We start from the raw sequence: 22,682 nt of genomic DNA, 5'->3' as shown, positions 1-22,682 counted from the left end.
ACTGTAACTCCTCCCAGGGATGGAAGCATGTAAATTCTGGAAGGAACCATAAGAAATTCTTTCAACATAGAACATAAAAATGTCCAGAGGCCATAATCATGGCCAGTGAAGCTACCTTTAAGGAGGTTTATTGCAGAATGTTCAAATGAGTGGATTCCGCACCTTGAGAACCTGTAGCTGCAAATGAGTGGATTCCGCACCTTGAGAACCTGTAGCCTAAAGAGGCTGAAGTCTGCCTTGAGTCTCGAAATTCCTCTGCTTCTTCTGCTTCTCCTCCTTTCCCTTCTTTTTCTTCTGATTCTCCTGCCTCTTGTCTTGGGTATGAATCTTTTGTTTTTCTTTAAACTCTCTTATTTTTTATTTGTTTTTTTTTAAATAGATTTTATTTTTTTTAAAGATTTTATTTATTTATTCATAGACACAGAGAGAGAGGCAGAGACACAGGCAGCGGGAGAGGGAGAAGCAGGCTCCATGCAGGGAGCCCGATGTGGGACTCAATCCCAGGTCTCCAGGATCACACCCCAAGCTGCAGGCAGCGCCAAACCACTGCGCCACCGGGGCTGCCCAGATTTAATTTTTTTTTTAAAGTCAGTCTGGGATTTACAGAAAAGTTGCAAACATAGTACGGTGAGTTCCCATATCCACTCTACTCAGTTTTTCCCGTTAGCCTCATACATTGACATGGTGCGTTTGTAAAAGTCAATGAGCCCATAAAGATGCCTTGGGCACCCTCAGTTTTAACTTCATTGTTTCTGTTCCAGGATTTCATCCAAGAGACCACATTATAGTTGGTGTCATTTATCCTCTTGGCTGTGGCTGTTTGTCCGATTTTCCTCGTTTTAGTGGCTTGGACAGTATTCAGGAGTAGTGGTCAAGTATTGTGTAGGATGCTCTTCTACTGGAATTAGTTTGATGTTTTTCTCACAATTAGGTTGGAGTAATGGGATTTGGGGAGAGACAACAGAGATAAAGTGCCAAATCACCACTCATCAAAAGTGCACACTATCCGTATGATTTAACGCTGTTGATGACTACGTTGTCATCTGAGGTAGTAATTGCTAGGAGTCTCCACTGCAATGTTAGACTCTTCCCTCCCTTTCTATGGAGTCCTCTTTGGAAGGAAGTGACTTGGTGTAGCCCACACTTAAGGGGTGGGGACTTATGCTCCCCCTTTATAAAAGCAGAATAATACTTAAGTTATTTGGAATGCTACTGCACAGACTCTATCTCTTGTTCTTCATTTATTTATTAATTCCATCATCTATCTAAGAATATGAATTCATGAATATTTTATACTTAGAGTTATAATTTGATAAATACTTTTTTAAAAAATTTTAGATCAACTTCTGCCAGTCTTGGCCATTGGTAGCTCTCTCAGTTGGTCCCTGTGTCATTCTGACACACTTCATCAGTCCAGTGTGGGTTTTCTGAAGGTTTTTGTTGAGTACATCCTTGCTTCTAGGAATTCTCAGCAGACAGATCAAAGATATATCTATCAACCAGACAATGCTTATGTGTGCCTTTAGTTTACAGATTCCACTCCTTTCCAAAGTTCCTTAGGACAGTGTGCCCCTGAACCCCACCTCACACTTAATGTTCTTTCATATATTTGTAATACAGTTAGTTTTCCTTAGCAGAATTTGTATTTCTTCCTGGGATCTCCAGATCTCCTAAATGATACTTATTTTGTTAATATATAATAGGGTAATTAGGTTTACCTATTTACACTTGCATGAACTGTGACATGTATCTTTTAAGAAATTGGTTTATTTCAACTAGTATATCAAATTTGAGGTCATACGATTATTCACAGTCTTCCTTTATTAACCTTTTCCGGACCATGGGATTAATAGTGATGGTCTCTTTCATTTCTCTCTCTTATTGATAATCTTTGCTCTTCTTTTTTTTCTGGGTTAACCTGACCAGAGATTTATTGATGTTCCTGATCACCTCAAAGCATCTTTGCTTTTGTTGATTTTCTCTGTTCTTTAACTATTTTTAAAAGATTTTATTTATTTATTCATGAGAAACACACACACACAGAGGCAGAGACATAAGCAGAGGGAGAAGCAGGCTCCTCGCGGGGAGCCCGATGTGGGACTCAATCCCAGGACCCAGGGATCACCACCTGAGCCAAAGGCAGGTGCTCAACCGCAGAGCCACCCAGGCATCCCTCTTTTCCTGTTTTCAATATTAGTAATTTATTCTCTTTTATTATTTATTTTCTGTTAATTTTATTTCTTAGTAATTTATTCTCTTTTATTATTTATTTTCTGTTTTGGGTTTAAATTTCTTTTACTCGTTTTCTAAGGTGGAAATTCAGATTACTGACTTTAGATATTTCTTCTTTTCAATTATAAGAACTTAATGCTGTAAATTCATCTTTAATCACTGCTTTCATTACCTTCCACAAATTTTGATAAGTTGTATTTTCATTTAGTTAAAAATATTTTTAAATGTCTCTTGTGACTTTTTCTTTGACCTTTCTGGTATTTACAAATATGTTATTTACTCTCCAGATAGTTTTGGATTTTCCAACTATCTTTTTCTTATTGATTTCTAGTTTGATTTCAAAATGGTCTAAGAATATGCTATTAATGATTTAGACCTTTAAAAAATTTCTTAAGAAAGGGTGCCTGGCTCGCTCAGTCAGTAGAACACGTGATTCTTGATCTCAGGGTTCTGAGTTTGAGCCCTATGTTGAGTGTAGAGATTACTTAAAAATAAAAAAATCTTTTAAAAACTTTCTTAAGATGCATTTTATGGCCAAGAATGTGATTTATCTTGATGAATGTTCTATGTGAGCTAAAATAAAAATGTGTATGGTGCCTGAGTGGCTCAGTTTAAGCATCTGCCTCCAGCTCAGACAGGATCCCAGGGTCCTGGGATCAAGCCCACGTAGGGCTCCCTCCTCGGTGGGGAGTCAGCTTCTCCCTCTGCCCCTCCCCCTCCTCCTCTCGTGCTCTCTATCTCTCTCTCAAATAAATAAATAAGATCTTTTAAAAATGTATAGTCTGCCATTTTAGAAGAAATATTTTAGGAATATCACTTAGATGCTGGTGATTGAAAGTGCTATACAAACTAACTATATCCTCAAGAATTTCCTGGCTGATGAATCTGTCAGTTACTGATAGGTGGGTGTTGAACTCCCCAAGTATAATAGTGGATTTGTCTATTTCTTCTTGAGGTTCTTTTGGCTTTTGCCTTATGTATTTTGATGCCCTGTTGCTAGGTACATAAATGTTAAGAACTGTTTTATCTTCTTGGGGAGTTAGACCCTTATCATTAAGTTAGTGATACTTTTTAAACCATTCTTCATCCCTAAAACTTTTCCTTGTTCTGAAATCTGCTTTGGCTGAAATTATTACACCTACTGTAGCTTTCTTTTGATCAGTGCTAGCAGGATATATTTTTACCCCCTTTATTACTTTTATTCTATCGCTGTCTTTATATTTAAAGTGGGTTTCTTGTAGACAGCATATAGTTGGGTTCTGTTTTCTCATACCTGCTGATAATCTGTTTTTTTTAATTGGTGTATTTAGACCATTCATATTTAAAGTGACTAATGATATTGTTCAATTAATATCTATTATATTTATAACCGTTTTCAATTCTTTGCACCTGTTCTTTGTTTCTTTTGTTCTTTTCTATTTCTTCCTTCTCTGTTTTTAATTATTTAGTATGATTCCATTTTTTCCCTCCTTTTCTAACATACCCATTATACTTCTTTTTATACTTTTTTAGTTACCTAAGACTTTACAATATATATTTACAACTAATCTAAGTCCACTTTCAAAATAGCACTTTACCCCTTTATGGTTAGTCCAGGTATTTTATATCTGAGTATTCCCTTTCTTTCTCCTGTTCTTTATAAAATTGATTTCAATCATTTAAGTTGTGTATATACTATATCCAGAATACATTATTAGTTTGAATAAACTTTTTTCTTCTTGATCTATTAATAAGAAGAAAAATGAACTATTTTAATTTACTTTTACTTATTACTTCCCTGGTATTTTTCCTTCTTTATGTAGATCTGAGTTTCTAACCTAAATCATTTTGTTTCTCCTTTAAGAGCTTCTCTTAAAATTTCTTGCAGGATAGGTCTGCTGATGATCCTATTTTTTTTGTTTGTTTGTTTGTTGCTTAGTCTAAGAAAGTCTTTTATTTCTCCTTTATTTTTGAAGGATAATTTAACCAGAGATATATTTTCAGTTTGATGTTTGTTTTTCTTTTAACACTTCAAATATTTTACTCCTATCTTTTCTTGTTTGCATGATTTCTAGGTAGAATTCCACTATATTTGTTCATCTTTTTCTTCTATAAGCAGGTTTTTATTTTTTTGGCTTTGTTTTCAGCATTCTATTTGTTTTTGTGTTATTTTATTCTTTACTTCTCTTTTCCTTTTTTAAAAGTACAGTTTGAATATGATATGCTGTCATGTAGTTTTTTTGGTATTTAACCTTTATGGTGTTTTGGTATTCTGTGAGCTTCCTGTATCTATGTTTTGGTGTCTATCAATAATTTTGAAAAGTTCTCCATCACTGTTGCTTCAAATATTTCCCCTGCTCCATTTCTTTCTTCTCCTTCAATAACTCCAATTATGCATATATTTTACCATTTGAAATTGTTCAGCAGTTTTTCAATATTATCATTCATTTTTTCCTTTTGTTTTTAAAATACATTGTTTTTGTTTTGTGTTTCGTGTCAGGAAGTTTTTATTCACTAATACTCAAGGTCCTTGATTCTTTTCTTGGCTGTGTACAATCTAATGATGAGCCTATCAAGTGCATTCATCATGCATGTTATAGTATTTTTATTTCTAGATTTACTTTTGAGTATTTCTTAGAGTTCCTATCTCTCTACTTATGCTTGCATGTATATATTCTAGTATGCCTCATAATTTTTTTAAAGGTAGACATGATATACTGGGTAATCCTGAGATAACGGATGTTTAATGTAGGTTTTATGTTAATCTGGCTAGCAGTTGGGTTTCATTTAATGTTTGCTATAGCTGTAGATGCCAAGAGCTTTAAAATCCACTAGTGTCTTTTGTTTGTTTGTTTGTCTTGTTGTTTTTCCCCCCTTACTTAAGACAAGAAGGCTACAAGAGGGTGGAGTCAGGAAAAAGCTCTTTCCTCATGTAAGATAATGCTCCAATAAGATCTTTTTTCACTGAGAAGTAAGCATTTCAAAATGGTTACTTTCCCACTTATGTCAGAAACACGAGATTATTCTTTTGTTCTTTGTTGTGAGCATCTTGCATGGTTCCTGAAGGTAAAAACCCATGAAAGTGGAGGGAGGGGACACAAAAAAACTGCAGTTCTTATTTGATTCTTACAATTAAATTCCAGTTTACAGTTCTGACAAATAAAGAGCTTGAAATTGTCATTCCTGTCCTTTCAATAAGAAAATAAACTGAATAAACTGGAAATCAATGGCTGTTCTTATATCCATCCAATAATGGAGGTTGCAGGGCAAACTACCACTCTGAAACCTGGAGAGACAATACAATACAAGAATCATAGTCAAGATCAGATTACACATACAGATTATAGCCACTTATTAAAATTACTCTTGTGAGCTCCTGGGTGGCTCAGTCCGTTAAGCATCTGCCTTCAGCTCAGGTCATGATCACAGGGTCATGGGATCCAGTGCTGAGTCAGGCTCTTTGCTCAGCAGAAGTCTGCTTCTCCCTCTGCCCCTCTCCCTCCCCCTGCTTATGTTCTCTCTCTCTCTTTCTCAAATGAATAAGTACATAAATAAAATATTTTTAAAACGTTTACAAAATTACTACTGAAGTGTTCTTACCCATTTATGGTTCTGCTACAGGTAAGCTGATCTTGACTCTGGTTCTTGTCTCTTCAGGTTTCAGAGTGGTGGTTTGCCCTGCAACCTCCATTATTAGATATAAGAACAGCCATTAATTTTCTATTTGTTCAGATTTTTTCTTATTGTAAGGACAGGAATGACAATTTTAAGCTCTTTGTCAGAACTGTAAACTGGAAAATATCTCTAAATTAATTTGAACCAACATGGAATATTAGTTTGAAGGATTACCAAATTATTAATATATTTTAGTGTTCCCACATGTCTCAACCAACCCTGCATAGGAATATGGCAATTTAAACCCGAATCTCATATTAAATGCAGCCACTGAAATGAAAATAATTCTCATAAAGTCTGTGAGATAGAGGAGAAATACTAAATAATAAATTTTGAAAATAAATTTGTGTATATTGACCAAAATAGTACAATTGAAAGCAACTGTATAACAACAATACAAGCATTTGAAAGAAAAGATTTAGAACACAATATCTACAATAGACACTATGAATAAGAGGTTGATTCTATTCGAAACTTTCATCTAAGATTTTAAACAAAGCCTTTTGGCTTTCAAAATGAAGTCTCATTCAAAGCAAAAGCTATATATGCACCTCATATGTTTATTTCAGCAGTATTTAAAATAACCAAATTATGGAGGCAGCCCGTGTCCGTTGATAGATGAGTGGGGATAGATGAGTGGGGAATTGTGTATATATATACACATATATATACACAATATATATATCAATAAATACACTTTATACATACAAAAATGTATATATACACACACACATACACGCTGGAATATCATTCAGTCACAAAACAGAATGAAATCTTGCCATCTGCAACAACATGAATGGATCTAGAGAGTATAATGCTAAGTGAAATAAGTCAGAGGAAGACAAATAGCATATAATTTTACTCATATGTGGAATTTAAGAAACAAAACAAATGAACAAAGGGAAAAAAAAAGACAAACCAAAAACAAGACTCTTAACTATAGAGAACAAAAATAGATGGTTACCAAAGAGGAGGTGGGTAAGGGGGTAGGTGCAACAGGTGATGGGGATTAACAGCATACATATCTTGATGAGCACTGAATAATGCATGGAACTGTTGGATACTATATTGTATGCAGGAAACTAATATAACACTCTAACTACACGAGAATTAAGATAAAATAAAAATAAAAACTGATTGGCACCTCCTCCCCCCTAAAAAAAAGCAGAAACTCTGAACTAATGGCTCCAACACATAATTAGGCTAGAACATACACTGTTTGACATACACTGCTAGAAAAAAATGAATGGCTTGCTGACTTTAATGGTTCAATAATTTCTCTAGAAAATCTAGATGCTCCGGAAACACTTGGCTGATGTTGCCCCCATAAACCTCTGCAAGAACAGAGACTTACCTCCTCCCATTTGCCACAGATGTCTCCAGATCATCTCACTTGTTTCTGTAGCTGAGCATTTCAGGCATCCAAATTTGTCTTCTAAACCAAGTATTAGAAGCTGGGATTGAAAAACAAACAAAACAAAACAAAAAAAAAAAAAAAAAAAAAACCCTACTCGGTCTTTTATAGAATCTGAAGTTCAGATTGAAAGTCAGAATATTATATTCATCACAAATCCATTCAATGCACTTTTCCCATGGATGGTTTGTAGTAGTAATTAATTAGTCAATAAAACAGTACACATGAAGGTATTTACATCATATTTTGGATCTTTGTAGTTTTGGATTTTTGAAAATAGCCACCTTTTCCAAATTATCTGCATATCTTCTTTTTTGTTCTGTGTCAATTTACTCCATTTTGCAAAATGTCTGACCTCTTTACTGAGTCCATTTTGTAGAATTGAGATTATAATTCAAGACAAGGTTATTACTGCCACTCTGTGGTTTATTTTGGAAGTACTTAAGAAGAAAACATTAGAGATTGGTATCTTAAGGTCATTTACATAACCTTGACATTTTGCCTAGGCTTAATAACCCATAGCCACTGATATACTTTTCTTCAAGGATAACATCCAGTTAATATTTTTTCTTTCTTTCTTTCTTTTTTCTAATCTACATCCTGTGTGGTTGCATGGGAAACATACACACAAACACACACACAGAAATATATATGTATGCGTACATACAAAATCTATATGTCTGTATATGTATACATAAAGCTAAATATATGTGTATACACATAGGCATACAATATATGTATATGTACTGCATTTTCCTTATTTATGAAACTGATTCATATTATGCAAACTTTTTGTACCTTGATTTTATTTTTTTTTTCAATGGTTGCATGGGTTTTCTTTGTGGATATTTATTGTGCCCAGTTGTTTTTGTTTTCTGTTTGTTTTCTGTTTTGTTCTTAAAAATTGTACCACTGGCATACTCTCATGATGATATTCTGAATTTTTACAATCCTATTAATGATGGAAAGTCCTAGAAGTAATATTCTGTATTGAGGAGTGTGTATATTTAACATTTGCAACATATTAGCAATTCATACCCCAACATATTAGCAGCAACTCTACTTTTCTTGAATCTGTACCTTTACCAGACCTTAAAATTTACTTTTCTCTATTATGATTTTTATCATTTTACAATGAGTGCAGATGTACAGCTTTTCATATGTATATTACATCTCTGTCTTCATTGTTCTGTGAAATTCTTTTTCATACATTAGATATGAATGTCCAAATTTCAAACTTTTCTCTGGATTGGTTAGCATTCTAAAAATGTCATCTTATTTTTTTTTCCTTTTAAAAAGAAAGGTTATTTTTTTTAAGATTGATTAATTGATTGATTGATTAAAGCATAAGAGAGAGAGCAAAAGCACAAGCTGGGGGAGAGGGAGAAGGAAAAGCAAGGTTCCCTGCTGAGCAGGGATCCCAGTGCGGGACTCGAATCTAGAACCCTGGGATCAGGACCTGAGCCAAAGTCAGAAACTTAACCAACTGAGCCACCTAGCCCCTAAAAATGTCATTTCTGAGGGTATTTTTTAGCTGGAATTTCTGGAAGAGGAACCTGCTAGCCCTTGCTGCCTCTTCAAGAGCTGTGTGTCCAGGGAATATTAAAGTTGACAACTTGCTGCCTGGTTGAGATGCCCTGTGATATTTCCCTTGGGGCAAAGGTTTTCTTAAGGGGTCATCTCTATAGATTTTACCAAAGGTTCCTGAACTTCATAAGATATCATAGTCAAAGGTCAGACCAAAGCTTACTAACTATAAAGAGTGAAATGCTCACAAATTTCTCTTGTTAAACCCAGTAATTACTTGGCAAAGGCTGAAGGAGGGGAATGATGGAGAGACAAGGGCAGGTACTCTGAATCAATATCCTTGTAATTCTAAGAATGTTCTGAGGTTCATCCAATCATTCTTTATTGAATCCCTACTATTTGTAGTTCGGCTACTGATTAATTTCTTGTGTGTATAAAATGTCTATTGAATAAAAAAAAACCTTTGTGTTTTTGCCTGTCAGGCACAGTGTGCCATGGATATATATTGAAACAAGAAGATACACTTAAAATTCTAAAGTGAAGAACCATCCTAGATGGATCTTATCTAAGCAGAGAGAGTTTGGGGGGAGGCTGGGGACCATCGGTGTGTGGGAAATGGGGTACAAATGATGTCTCTATCGTTCTGCTGATCCTGTGGACAAATTACTGGCAAGTGTTCAGTAACCTTTCAATATCTAGCTATAGTGTTACAGGCCGTCCTCTCATAACGTCCTCCAGCTCAACTCTGTGCATGTGGTTTCCCACAGTACTCAAAGGCGGAAAGGCATCCTGTGACTGCATTGGAGAAAATGATGGAGTCAAGTTTTGCCGGCCCCCAGTCATTCCCAGAGGTCCCTTCTCCTGACAGAGGAAACCAGTCTGTCAAACACCACAGGTACAGGTAGCTGCTCATGGTGGGCATGGGCACGTTTACACTGTGTATAAGGCTGGGCAACACGTGCCAACGGATGGCAACCTGGTTCGGGAGAGATGATTGTTCTTGCTCCCCCTATAGTTCTCCATGGAGTGGACGCTCAAGCAGCTCACAGCAAGTCAACCAAAGATAACAGCAGGCAGCAATGCCCCCGTAGGAAACCTGAAGGAACTAACAACACCCATCAAAGCTTCAGACACAGACCAGTGAAGGAAACAATTGCATTCTGAAAAGCTATTAAAAATATGATTTTTCCTAGCCTGCCTTATCACCGTCTGCAAATTTAATGACTAATTCTTCCCTAGGCAGTTGATGTGACATGCTGCAGGTCTTCCAACATGGTTCTTACACACACACAAAAAAAAAACTTTTCAGGGGGAGGAAGCTCAGCAGGTCTTCTTGGGTTTATAGGATCTGTCATCAATGGGGTGGCACTCTTTTGCAGGCTGACCATATGAATTGGCTCTCTGGGGGAGAAAGCCAAAAAATAAGGTTATCTTCCAAATGTCCTAACATTCTGAAGCCAAGCAAGGTCTTCAGTATCGTCAAGTCGCATGCTGCATTTCTTATACAGGAATCTGAAACTCCAAAAATGCACTCTTTGTTCTAAACCAAGTGCCAAAATGTGGAACTGATACTATGTTTATGCGCATCTGAATGTAATACTCTCAATCTTTGTGGAAGTGGTGCAGTGATTTAAGCATCCCTTTCTTAGGGAGAAGTACAGTATTTCTAAATTTTATAATTATATATATATATTTATATATATGAAAAGATCAAAATTCAAAGAAAAGGATAAGGTACAAAATAGTAGTTGTCACTTATTGTGGTGAGCATTGAGTAATGTATAGAATCATAGAATCTTTATGTTGTATCCTTGAAACTAACATACTTAAAACAAACAAACAAACCCAGTTGTTCCCAACAGTGACAGATAAATATTGCTGACCCTTGGTTTTCACATATCTAGGCAATGTTTTGAAAACGTCCATGACAGAAACATGCATTACACAAGGAAACTACCTTCTTCCTCTACTCTAAATGAATCCCCTAAAAAAAGGATTTCCTTGATGCTGGCCACATTTACTGGGAGCTTTTCAGTCTGTCTCAATACTAAACCTCATTATTGGATGATTTTTTTTTTCACATTCTACGTGAGTAGAGACTGAGATACCAAAAATTTGTTAAGTATTTTTTAATAGGTTTAAATATTTCCAACTTGGAATTGAAATATGTTTGGCTATTGGATTCTTGCTTTAGTTATGAACTATAAGCTTTGGTTTATATCAATTGAGGCATTTACAGATATTTCCCTGTTAAGAAAGCATTTTAGTTCCTGGATCTAATGGAAGTTATTTAATTAGGAAAATACGTCTAAGATTAATAGCCTTTTATAAGACGGATATTTTCTCCAAAACCACATTTTCTCCTGCTGATTGTAACACATGTTGAGGTGGTGTCCCATCCAGTCAGTCAAAATAATTCTGTATAATGTTACCCTAGGACTATATTATGCCATCAATATCTTAAAGTCAAAAATAAAAAAAGAATTGCAGTTTCTAATGTATTTAAGCTGCAAATACCCTACTACTCCTAGTTGGTTGACGTACCCCTGTCTTAATCTTGGCTTCAACTGGGTTTCCAGGAACCACTCACAAATTAAATAAGGGCGTCTTTAAGAGATCTGCCTTTCTGTTTGGTTCAATGACAATACAGTATTAGTTGGCATACATTGTGTCCCGATAGATAGGCAAGGGTTGATTTACAAAGCACTTTTAGAACTTTGTAAATTATAGTTTAATATATCATAGCTTTTGTTTTGTAAAACATGCAGTAGACTTAAATGTTTTCATGATTGATAACCTGGTCACTGATTTATATATCCTGCAAACTGCTCCATAACTTCCCGAATGCCACTGGGTTAGAAGGCTTGAATAGTTGATTGATCAATAGGCACAGAACTGTTTTGTTTTGTTTTTTAAGATAGGTCACTAGTTCATCCTGGAAGCTTTTGTGGTTGTGACAGTTTGGCCAGCTATGAATAATTAATTTCTCTTTGTGCACTGCAAACATGACTTATTTGGATAACTCATTATAACAAAGCTATGAATTCAAAGCCATTATTTCTCATGTGTAGTTCAAAGGGGGGAAAAATCCTCTTTCTTTTTAAAGAAAAATCTACTACGTCACACTTATTACATTACATTTTAGCAACATAACTCTCCTACAGACAGCACATATGTGGGGTTTTTAGAGTGAAATAAGACCAGGGTTGTCAGTGATTACCTGGAGCCTTTGAGTTGTCAGGTGTAGCGGAGGAACCAGGGCAACCCTACTACGTGCCAAGCTCCATGCATAATTTCTCTCTTTTAGCCCCATAGCCGTCCTATGAAAATACTTAACCATGATGCCAAGACTTTTCTTTGGCACCCCTCCTACTCATATTTAGTCTTTACCTTTTTTCTGCCTTGCCCTGTGCACTGAAAGAGAAGAAGGCTCTCTCTTTTCTGCTGTCAGTACAAGGCACGGGCAGGAGATGGAAGGCTGGGAGGAGACTGAAGTCCTGGCCTGTCTGCCCCCTCCCTCCCTGCTTGCCTCAGCTGTGTCCCTCATCCTTCTTCCTGGGGCCACGGTGCCTGACAGTGGTCCTTTCCTTACAACTCCCCTTCTCTCTCCATTCTAGTAGCTTCCCCCTCCCCTTGTCCCTTCAGATACAGGGATAGAAGCAGCTCCCTATTGTTACTTACCCTGACATACAGTAGTGCCCCATGCTGACTTTTTTTTTCCCCTCAAACACTGAAGACACCTTTGTAAATAGTATAATCTTCCCAGTGACCCAAATTAGAATACCATCTCTTTCCCTTCAGGACTCTGACTGATAGAAATACTTCCCCCAGTGTCATGCTGTTAGTAATGTACAGACCTGAGATGCACCCCCACATGCAGCTAATTCTAAGCCTGAGTACCCCCCACAGACTCCATAATAGCTCCTAAATAATACAGATAGAAGCTAGAAGGGAGGGGGGCGGGAATAGCTGTTAGAACTCTTTGAACTTGTTGCCTTGGTGACCTAACTAGAGGTCGCATGTTGTCAACATACGGGAAACATTATGATAAAGAAAAAGGTATAATATTGCAGCATATGACCTAGTGTTTGCACAAACTCAGGAAGTTAATGTTGGCTCGAAGAAGGTAAAATGTGATCGTTCACTTTGCCCAAACCAGGAACGTGTCTACTGACATGCAAATGTCAGGTTCTCAAACTCTGATCTTAAATAATATTTGAGATGTTTTGTTTTATATCTACTAAGCAGAAATAACAGTAATGTTGCCAGGGAGAAAGTTACTGAACTCCAAATAATGTAGTGATGTGGGTACAATTACTTTGGGAGACTGGTCCCTTTAGAACCTGGTAGGTCTGCTGAAATTCTGAAAATGTTTTTCCTCTTTCGCTGTATGGCTTCATTGGTATTTTTAGAGTTAAGGGAGAACAAAGCAAAAGATTCTAACTTCACCTGTTATCTGAACACTGCAGGGCAAGTTTGGTCACTTAAACCTGCATCCCATGGAAGGTCTACGTAAGAACAGAGTTCTCCTTACTGGTCCCCATGGCTGTAGGGTACATTCAGTGGGGTGGAGATGGAAATGGGTATGGAATAGTTAACAGGTCAAATTAGCAACTAATTATTATCATCTAGCCCTTTGGCTTAGCATATTCTATGTAGGAATCCCAATCTCAACTCAGATATATCCCATTTATGCCTTTTGCCCTCTGATGGCATCTGAAAACATACGGTTATTTGGGTATTTGGATGTTTGAGTCAAATAAAATATGCAATCAGATGTTTATGAAAAGTAAATTCAAATGGAAACCTATGTAGTTTCTCAAAGCTGATGAAAGTTTGAGATAGTGAACTGAGAATTTAGCACCTGTGTTAAGGAGAGAACGCCAACTCAAATGAGGTTTATTTATTCTACGCTAACATACGTGAACTCTTCTGCCACGAATCTCTTCAGAGTTTCTGTGTTTAGTTTTTATCAGTGTCTAATAACAAAGCTATTTTTAAAATTTTTATTAGAGAGATAACTCCTCTATCCTGAAAGATAAGGGTCACAGGGAATCAGGAACTTGGGAATCCTTAAGCCCACTTCTTATCTTTGGCTGGGAAGCTGCGATGGTTTCAGTCCATTGTGCTCCAAACTAGAGAGAGAGCCAGAAACATGGCAACTTCTCGGTCTCAGTACCTGCCTGCAAAGGTGAATGGATTCGACAACTTCTGGTCTCCTCCAAGCAGCTATTCTACGGTTAGGGATGGAGGGCCCAACCTAGAACGTTCAGTATCTGGAGTGAAAAGGCAGTGTTTGAAGTGTGAGCAGCCACATATAAGGTTCTTGCTAGGATCAATCTGTTGGTTTTCTTTCATCCCAGCAGGAGTCTCTCCTCTTGCTGCAGCCCAGGGCAAAGGAGTGGTATGCTCCATAGGAATACCTTCAGGAGAACACCCCCCTCGCCCCGAAGTAGGCTGGGTGGCATCGTGGGACCAGCGTATCAGCAACTTGAGGAATCCAGGATCCCAGACCAGGATACAATACCTTGTCAAGGGTAGGTCTTAAAAGCGATGGAATTTAGGGAGGGTGTCATTAATGCTCCAAGTTTAAATTGAGTTGTAATGTTCGTGGGGGTTTTGTTCATTGATTTTTGCCATTAATAGTCTGTTTATGCTTACTTCCATCTCTGTTCCACAAAAGGTAGACTAACTTAAAAGAATGGAGATAATGAAAATAGGCATTATGGAAATATTAGAAAAATAACACTAGAGAGTAAGTAAGTGTGTACTGTTATCTAGGCAGTATGTTATATGGTTGTTAAAGCTACTGGGAATTTGTCTTTTTTTTTTTTTTTTAGTTTCTTAAGAGGACTAATGTATTCCTTCATTCTTGGGTTTGAAAAGAAAATTACTCAATTTTCTAATCAACATTGTGGGCAATACCCTCCACAGTAACCTGTAATGTATTTATATATAGTATCTGCTTCTGTCCTGGGTGTTCTTGAACATGTCTAGTCAATGTTGACAGCATATTGTCAAAGTACAACTTGCTGAACTCAGATCTTCAGGTTCATTTATGGTGTAGGGGTGGAAAGATGGGCTTTGGACACCAGGGCTGCCGTTCATTCTTGCAGGACTTTCCTCCCACCAGACACAGACCCTCCTGGGCCCCATGGCATAGTGAGTGGAGTAAGATGAATTTTAGCCCCCATTCACCTAATTGGCATAAATTGGCCAGTCAAACATGGTAGCCCTTACTTCAGTGGACTGGATTTTAAATCTCATCTTTGAAAAAATTTTATCTTCTGAACTTAAATTTTCTCATGTGTAAATTAGGCAAAATAATACCACCTTCCTAAGGGTTGTTGGGCAGATTTTTAAAAATTATAAAATAAATTGTATTTATACAGGCTTGTACCTGACACGTAGTAAGCAGAGAAGTAGTCTGGAGGAACTGTTTACTGTCCCAGGAACTATTGTCACAGGAACTGTCAGAGAACTATTAATTTCAAAAGCAATGCGGTCAAGGTTTACTCCAGAAATTTCCAAAATCAGGTCCTTCATCCAAGCAAGGTTCTTGTTGCATCTGCTTTTTTATCACTCTGGATAAGGCGGGCCCAGTTCCTATGCTGCTTTGGCCTGGATGATCCTTCCAGACTGTACCAAACTGAGGGCCAAAGCAGATAGGAGACGTCTATCTCAGAGCCTTACCTTTCCCGTTTCTTCTTGGTAAGATATATTTACAGCAGTGCCTCCTCCTCTGACAAAACTCAGCAGTAGATTTTGTTAGAAAGACATTTGTAATTTTGAAGCAATTCCAAAAGGAGTGTAAAATACCTTTGGTACAGACCTGGGGTGACAGTTTGCAAATTCAACATAACAGCCAAGTTCTCCAAAACACATAATGCAAATCAAGAAGCAGTTTGCACTTCTCTTTGCCTTATATCTAGAAAAGGGGCTTGCATTTAGCCCCAAATTATAATTAATCATGTTTCATAATGACTTTCCTCTTAAATCACTAAGCATTGACCGTGATTCTTAAATCACTAATAATGTCTGTTACTTAGGAATATATATATGGGTGAGAATGAGTGAGGAGAAATCAAGTTCAGAGATTCTGTGAGTGGGGAGAGAACCCAGCCCATGCTCTCTTGTCATTGGTCACCGTTATGGAGCTTATCCCCGATGTCCCAGGTAGAGGATTGCTCTGAGCGCATGCCTGGCATAGGCTTGAACCACACGTACATGGATCTTCAGAGGCTCAGAGATTTCCATGCATGTTCAGGCACTGCTTTGTCTTTTACCTCCTGGGAGACTTACACTTACTGTCTGCATAGTGGTTTTGTTTTGATTCAATCATCATAGAGTTTGGAATATTCTCTCCAGCTGGCCGGCCACATGTATTTTCCTGTGTGTGATATGCATCCGATGTTGATAAATGGTGACTCTAAGTCACTGTGTGCTCAGCACAATGAATCTTGGGGAGCAATCTCATTCTCAGTTCTTGAAAACAGCTATTTTCCACTCCTGGGGGACTGACCGTCTCTCCGGACTAGAAATGGGATTGGTAATAGAATTTCTCAGCTAAAGGCCCTCTTCAAATCTGGCCCTAGCCCGGAGGGGGAGTGAATGAATTTACCAGAGCTATCAGGCATCTGCTGCTTGTTTATCAAGCGTGTGGGCGCTGTCTGCTAGTTAGGTTCCTGGTGTATATGACTTCCCTCCTTAGCACTTACTTCAGCCCGGCTTGAACCCAGCACGTATCGTAGGGAGGTCTGATGAAAGAATGAGGCGCAGAGGAGATTCTTCAGGAGCCTTATCCCGGATCGATGGGCCTGGGACAACCACAGGCTTACGGAGCTCTGAACTAGGTTTTGTCAGGCAAACCAAACCAACGTATTCATATGCTAGACACAAAGAGATGGGATCACAGAAGTCGACTGCCACCTTCAACATAGATGGGATCCGAACTGTACTGAACACCTACCTCACTTAGCTAGACTTAAGGGATCCTTGAGGAATTTTAAAAATGACTACACTAAGGATAGCAGAGTTGAAGTGGCTAACCTAAGGTGGCATAGCCCAAGTAAAAGAACTGAGATTGAATACTAGCCTTTCTGGATAAGGAACCACTAAGCTAGGAAAGAAATGTGAGGAAAATCACATTTGTGGATGATGATATATAAATGGAATCACTAAGGGTATGGCTCCCAGGAACAAATGGATTTCTTGTTTAGTCAGTTGATTCCAATGCTGTGCAACACCAGGAGCTGAGGCTGCAGAAACACGACAAATTCCTTGGCCTGACCCCTTAATCGCTGGGCACCAAACCAAGTGCCTTAACTGTTGGAATTTCTCATCTTGAGAAGGATGTTTTGGCTCCCATAGTTCTCAAATGAAATGCACCAGTGATTTCTTTGGTGAGAAATCAGAGGAAGGGCAACTCAAACGGGTGTTTTATAGTCAACAAATGACAAGTTCGAGCATCAAACTTGTGAGTCAGTGACTCTTAAGGGGACACAGAACTCTGAAGTGGCTTTGAATCCAGAACCACATTAGAAATTTAGCACTCGCTTAAATTTCTGGAGAATAGGATGTAGTAGCTTCTACTTAAATACCAGGGTTGGGACCCTCACAGCAACTCTGTGAAGGAAGAGAGGACTCTGGTTGAATCGCACAGAGGCATTACTGCAGTTCCTCCCCAGAGGAAACCCCCTAGGTCAGTATTCCCACCTGGCTGTTTTAATTAACGAAACATTTAAGTGAGGCTTCCATTTGTCTAAGATTCCAGTCCTTGTAATGGCAGTGAGACTTAAAAATCATGTCTGATATAAAACAAAGTCACATTTTGGAGAGTGATAATTGTTTGAGGTGCATTTCCATGTTCAGGTGACATTCTGGATTTGAGTTCCTGTCAGCCATGTGTCCCATACCTGTCAAGGTGACACATAAGTTGATTGAAATTCCTCTTTATCACTCAAGTCCACAATTCAGAAGACTGCCCCAGGTTTGGTTTGAATTGCCTGTGATTACTTCCTGGTCATCCACTGTCATCACGAAGCTACAATTTATTAAGTCTTCTGAGATATTTACACCTTTACCCAACAGTTTCATAAGGAATGTTTAGAGGCATGTGTAAGACTGTGCACTTGTCACCATCACATTTCATTCAACCTGTTAGAGTCTTTCCACTGATCCATGTGGAATACAATTTTAACCCATTTATATTTTTTGGCTCTGTGCCATTGGGGAACATGATAAACAGACACCCTGTATCTTCATACATATTAGTGACGCTAACAGGATGGTGCTGAGGACAGAGCACAAAGCCCTGATATCTGCCCCCCTTTTTTCTTGTTGAAATCAAGTCATTGATCAGAAACTTTAGGGTCAGATTTTCAGCCATAGAACACACTTAAGTGAAAGGAGTAAAATCCCGCAGGGAGTTTCCTTGCGCACAGCTATTCAATTAGATTGTAATTGTAAAAAAGATTATACAGCCCTAAAAAGGTGTTCTAGTGCACCGTGGGATGCCCACTCTTTTCTGGCTTTGACAGGAAGAATTACAATAAGACAATTTGGGATTAACTTGTTCCTCTGCTGCGTACCAAAGGTATAATTTGAGAGAAGTCAGTTGAGTGCCCCTTAATGTAGTTTATTCATCCACCGCATGGTAATAATAATAAATAAGCCACAGGTTTTTAAAAAATTAAATGAGGCAATTAGACATAAGCATGCTTTTTAAAAACATTTTGCAAATGTCAGCTGTTATTATTATGTTTGAAATGGACATTAACTGGGATGTAAAGGGAGCACTTACCTTGAAGATTTGTTCGTATAGTCATGCATCCGCTCGATCGGGATTTATTGACTGCCGATGCTGTACTAAGCACAGCTACAAAGACACCTAAATGTGAGCCTCATCTTTTCTCTCCATCTGGTGGAAAGACAGACCCCTGAGTTGCTCTGATTGTGTCCTTGAAATAAAGACTCCTATTTAGTATGCAAGACGGTTCATTGCAAGTATTCTTTCCATTTATGGACGTGATTGTTATTTACATCCTAATGCAAGATGAGGGGAAGAAGACCTATTAGATGGAGGGTGGATATGTTTAGATTGTGCTATATTATAATGGTTTAAATCAAACATTCAAATTAAGGACAGATCACTGAGAGGATAGAGACTCCTGTTCAAGACCCCAGACCACGTTGTTAGGAATCCACAGCACACCTGTCCCACCCTCTGATGCTGGGAAATTCACGAGCGCTGGCCAGGCAGTGGGAGGGCTAGCCAGATTTTGGCATGTTCCAATGACTTGGAATGGTACCGTGGTGGCTGTGCAGCAACAAACTACCTTTTTTTTTGGCTCCAGAAACCACTTGGGGGAAGTTGCCCTCTTGATTGAGCCCCAATGGACCTCACTTCGTGTTCCTTCCTGGGGAGGACTTGTAGGCGCCCCCGTTCCCATCTGTAGGCCCAGCAGCCTGGCAACGAGACGGTTTCTACAGAGTAGAGAGCTGATGAAAATTGCATTCGGTTCCCCCAAAGTCAGTGGGAAGCAGAAAAACTCAGGGGACGATAGCACCTTGATGCTTCGTGTCGGGCTTCCTTCCCAACGAGTGTGGCCGTGAGTCTACAGACTAAACCCCGGGCTGAGAGGGTGGTCACATGTATGGAATGAAGTAATGCCGTTATGGGTTTCCTGTTTGTCACTACGGAAGGGCCACACTTACCTGCTCAATCCCCATTTACTTTGTATTCTAGGATAGAGGTCAGGAAGACTATACCCCACCTGCCTATACAGCTGTGGTGTGTTGAAAGATCCCTGGACTTCAAGTAAGAAGATCTGGGTTTGAGTCTCAGTCTGTCACTTATTTTCTGTGTGACCTTGGGCAAGTCACTTCACCTCTCTGAGCTTCAGTTTACTTCTCTGTTTAACTGGGAGCGTATTATCCGTCTCATGGGGTTGCTGTGAGAATTCAGTGAGATGGTGCATGTGGAAGTGCTTTGTTGACTGACTATTGCTCGGGAGAAGCACAGCAGAAATATGTTAACACTGTGTTTCTTTTGTAGGTACTCTTCCGGTGGTTTAAAAACCCAACAAAACGCATCCATAAATATGCAACTGCCTTCAAGAGAGACAAGTTCCTATTTTAATAGCTTGGATCAAAAGGACCTGATGGGATACTCCTCCACGAGGGCCAGTTCCGTGCCCATCATCCCTTCGGTGGGTCTAGAGGAAACCTGCATGCAAATGCCAGGGATTTCTGAAGTCAAAAGCATCAAATGGTACAAAAACTCCTACTCTGCTGATATTGTCAATGTGAGTATTCCAGTCGGCGATTGTCTTATAGCAGAACAACAAGAAGTGAAAATATTGCTAGAAACTGTCCAGGAGCAGATCCGAATTCTGACTGATGCCAGGCGGTCAGAGGACTATGAACTGGCCAGCGTAGAAACCGAGGACAGTGCAAGTGAAAACACAGCCTTTCTCCCCCTGAGTCCCACGGCCAAATCAGAACGAGAGGCACAATTTGTCTTAAGAAATGAAATACAAAGAGACTCCGCATTGACCAAGTGACTTGAGATGGAGGAATGTGTGCATTCTATGCTTTGCTCAACAGGAAAAGAGGGGAAATTAAATACAAATTATTTATATGCATTAATTTAAGAGCATCTACTTAGAAGAAACCAAATAGTCTATCGCCCTCATATCATACTGTTTTTTAACAAAATATTTTTTTAAAGGGAAAGAAACGTTTCAGGAGGGATAAAGCTTGCAACTAAAGCTTTTGGGTAGAATTCTGATTACAATTTCACTTAGTCCCAACACTGGCCTCTTTGGCCCTTAGTAGATGTGGGTGATTCGGACCCTCAGCCCCACCGCACCAGTGTCATCATAAAAAAGCACTGGTTACCCGGTTTCCAAGAGATAAGCTGTATCCTGAGGGTGGACGTGCCAGTGACCTGGTGGCCCTTGGCCACTGGGCTCGCCGGTCCCAACCCCTGAATTTCTATTCACTCGACAGCCTCATCACAGGTTATGTCATGTCAACCAACGTAGTGTTTTCTATTTCATTTTTGAAGAACGGCACAGAGACTCTGGAAGGGGGAGGACAGGAGATCGGAAGAGTAATTGGGGGCAATCTTAGCTACTCTTATGTGCCAGCTTCCTCTGAAATTTGAAGGCACAGAATCTCAGAGGGAGGTGCAAAAGAAATTATTATAGAAAAAGAGATGAGAAAAAAAAATCACCATGTCGTGTCACTAAAATCATGCGAATAGAAGTGTTTTTCTTTGAGATTGTGTAGGGGCTCCAAAGGAGCACCTCTCGATGTGTGCGTGCCTGTGTGTGTGTGTGTGTGTGTGTGTGCGCGCGTGTGCGTGCGCGCACAAACGTGCGTCTGTATGGGCTTGCTCACTTGAGCATAGGTATGCTGTATGCACATGTGTTCATTGTGTGTATGTGTGTGCATGTGTGTGCATATTAAGCTTGCTAAAATTTGTTCTGGAACATCAGGGAATTTAATATTCAGAAAAAAAATTTCCCTCTCAGATCTGTTCACTTTAAATTTATCCATTAAGTATAAAGTTCAGTTAGTCAGTTCTTAAACCAAGGTCACTTGCATGGCGGGGTCCTATAAAATTCTTGACTATGTCAAGATAATTTTCTGGTGTGAATACTTTTGAGAGGAAAACTATTGGCTCATTAATGGTATCAGTATCACAAGGCGAGTTGAGGATGTGTGTTTAATTTGAATCACGCGTACTTCAGTTATTTACACAAGCCAATTATCAAATTGACAGTTACCCTTTGCTTTCTCGTCATCCTCTTGACTATTTATTTTGTAGCAAGTCTACTATTTGTGGACCAAGACATTAGCTTCTGTGGTTAATAATGGAAAGAATAAATTGTTGAAATCACAAAGCCCAGACTTTTCAGTTCACAGGAAGCCCCCAAAAGAACAGTAAATTGTGTTGTATGTTCATTTGGAATAAAGCAATATTTTTACCACTGCTAAGGTGAACTGAAACTTCTCCTGAAGATTTGTCTGTTTTATTTACCCTTATTTTCATGGGGCATTCAAGGAAATTAGTGTTCACATAACCAGTCTTTTTCCAATTATTGGTGGTGTTGAGTTGTTATGTTTACACTGTTTTAAATAAAAAGGCACAGTATTTGAAAGTATATAAAAGATTTCTTTTACTGCAGTCCGGGAAGACTTTGGTTAAAATTTCCTTGTGGAAGATTCACATTACGTTGAAAGGGAATGTAACCATTTCTGAATCAAATATTGAATATATACAATTCTTATTTGAGGCTAAGTTGTTTCTGTTGAAAATACATTGTAAATTGCTTTTCGAGAACATTCTTTAACAATAGACATAACGTCATGCAGGGGGAGGAAAACATTGTGTTCTTATCGCACTGTGTAGTGGCACTTCAAGGTCTCCGATGTTGAAAACACTTTAGTAGAAATGCATTTTATATTTAACAAAAGGTTTTTGGTATTCATTAATTGTCCTATTACTCTTGCATTACTTTGAATACAGAGGTAATGTTGTTAGACTCTTAAAAGATTATCACAAATTTTTGATTTCTAGACCATCTAGGCTCCCATTTAAAAATATTGTATCTTTGGGAATATTTCAGAAAGATGGTCTTCATGGACAAGGATATAAGACCCCCAGAAGTTGCATATCCGATTATGTTATCGTGTTGAAATTTATCACTGTTACCAGACAGTAACTGGAAGGCCTCATCAGGCCATTGAACTCAACCTTGCTTCTTGGGTTTTTCACCAAAAGGTTGCCTGTTGCATATCGAAAGGATTCATACAGATTTCACCTAATTAGGAGGTGATAATTAGG

General features: G+C 38.5%; 1 protein-coding gene across 1 annotated transcript in view; it reads left to right on the top strand.

Moving 5' to 3' along the window:
- NRG3 (neuregulin 3) overlaps nt 1–21,987 on the top strand; it is a 1,039,102-nt gene extending 1,017,115 nt beyond the window's left edge. The window contains 4 exon segments of the mRNA XM_055324814.1: nt 9,595–9,722; nt 14,194–14,364; nt 19,575–19,646; nt 19,884–21,987. Of these exon segments, the coding sequence (XP_055180789.1) occupies nt 9,595–9,722; nt 14,194–14,364; nt 19,575–19,646; nt 19,884–20,391 (879 nt within the window). The 3' untranslated portion in view covers nt 20,392–21,987.
- Nucleotides 21,988–22,682: the final 695 nt, after the last annotated feature.

This window comes from Nyctereutes procyonoides, unplaced genomic scaffold, assembly GCF_905146905.1.
Source record: "Nyctereutes procyonoides isolate TBG_1078 unplaced genomic scaffold, NYPRO_anot_genome, whole genome shotgun sequence".
Lineage (NCBI taxonomy): Eukaryota > Metazoa > Chordata > Mammalia > Carnivora > Canidae > Nyctereutes > Nyctereutes procyonoides.
This window is presented reverse-complemented; position numbering and strand designations above follow the sequence as displayed.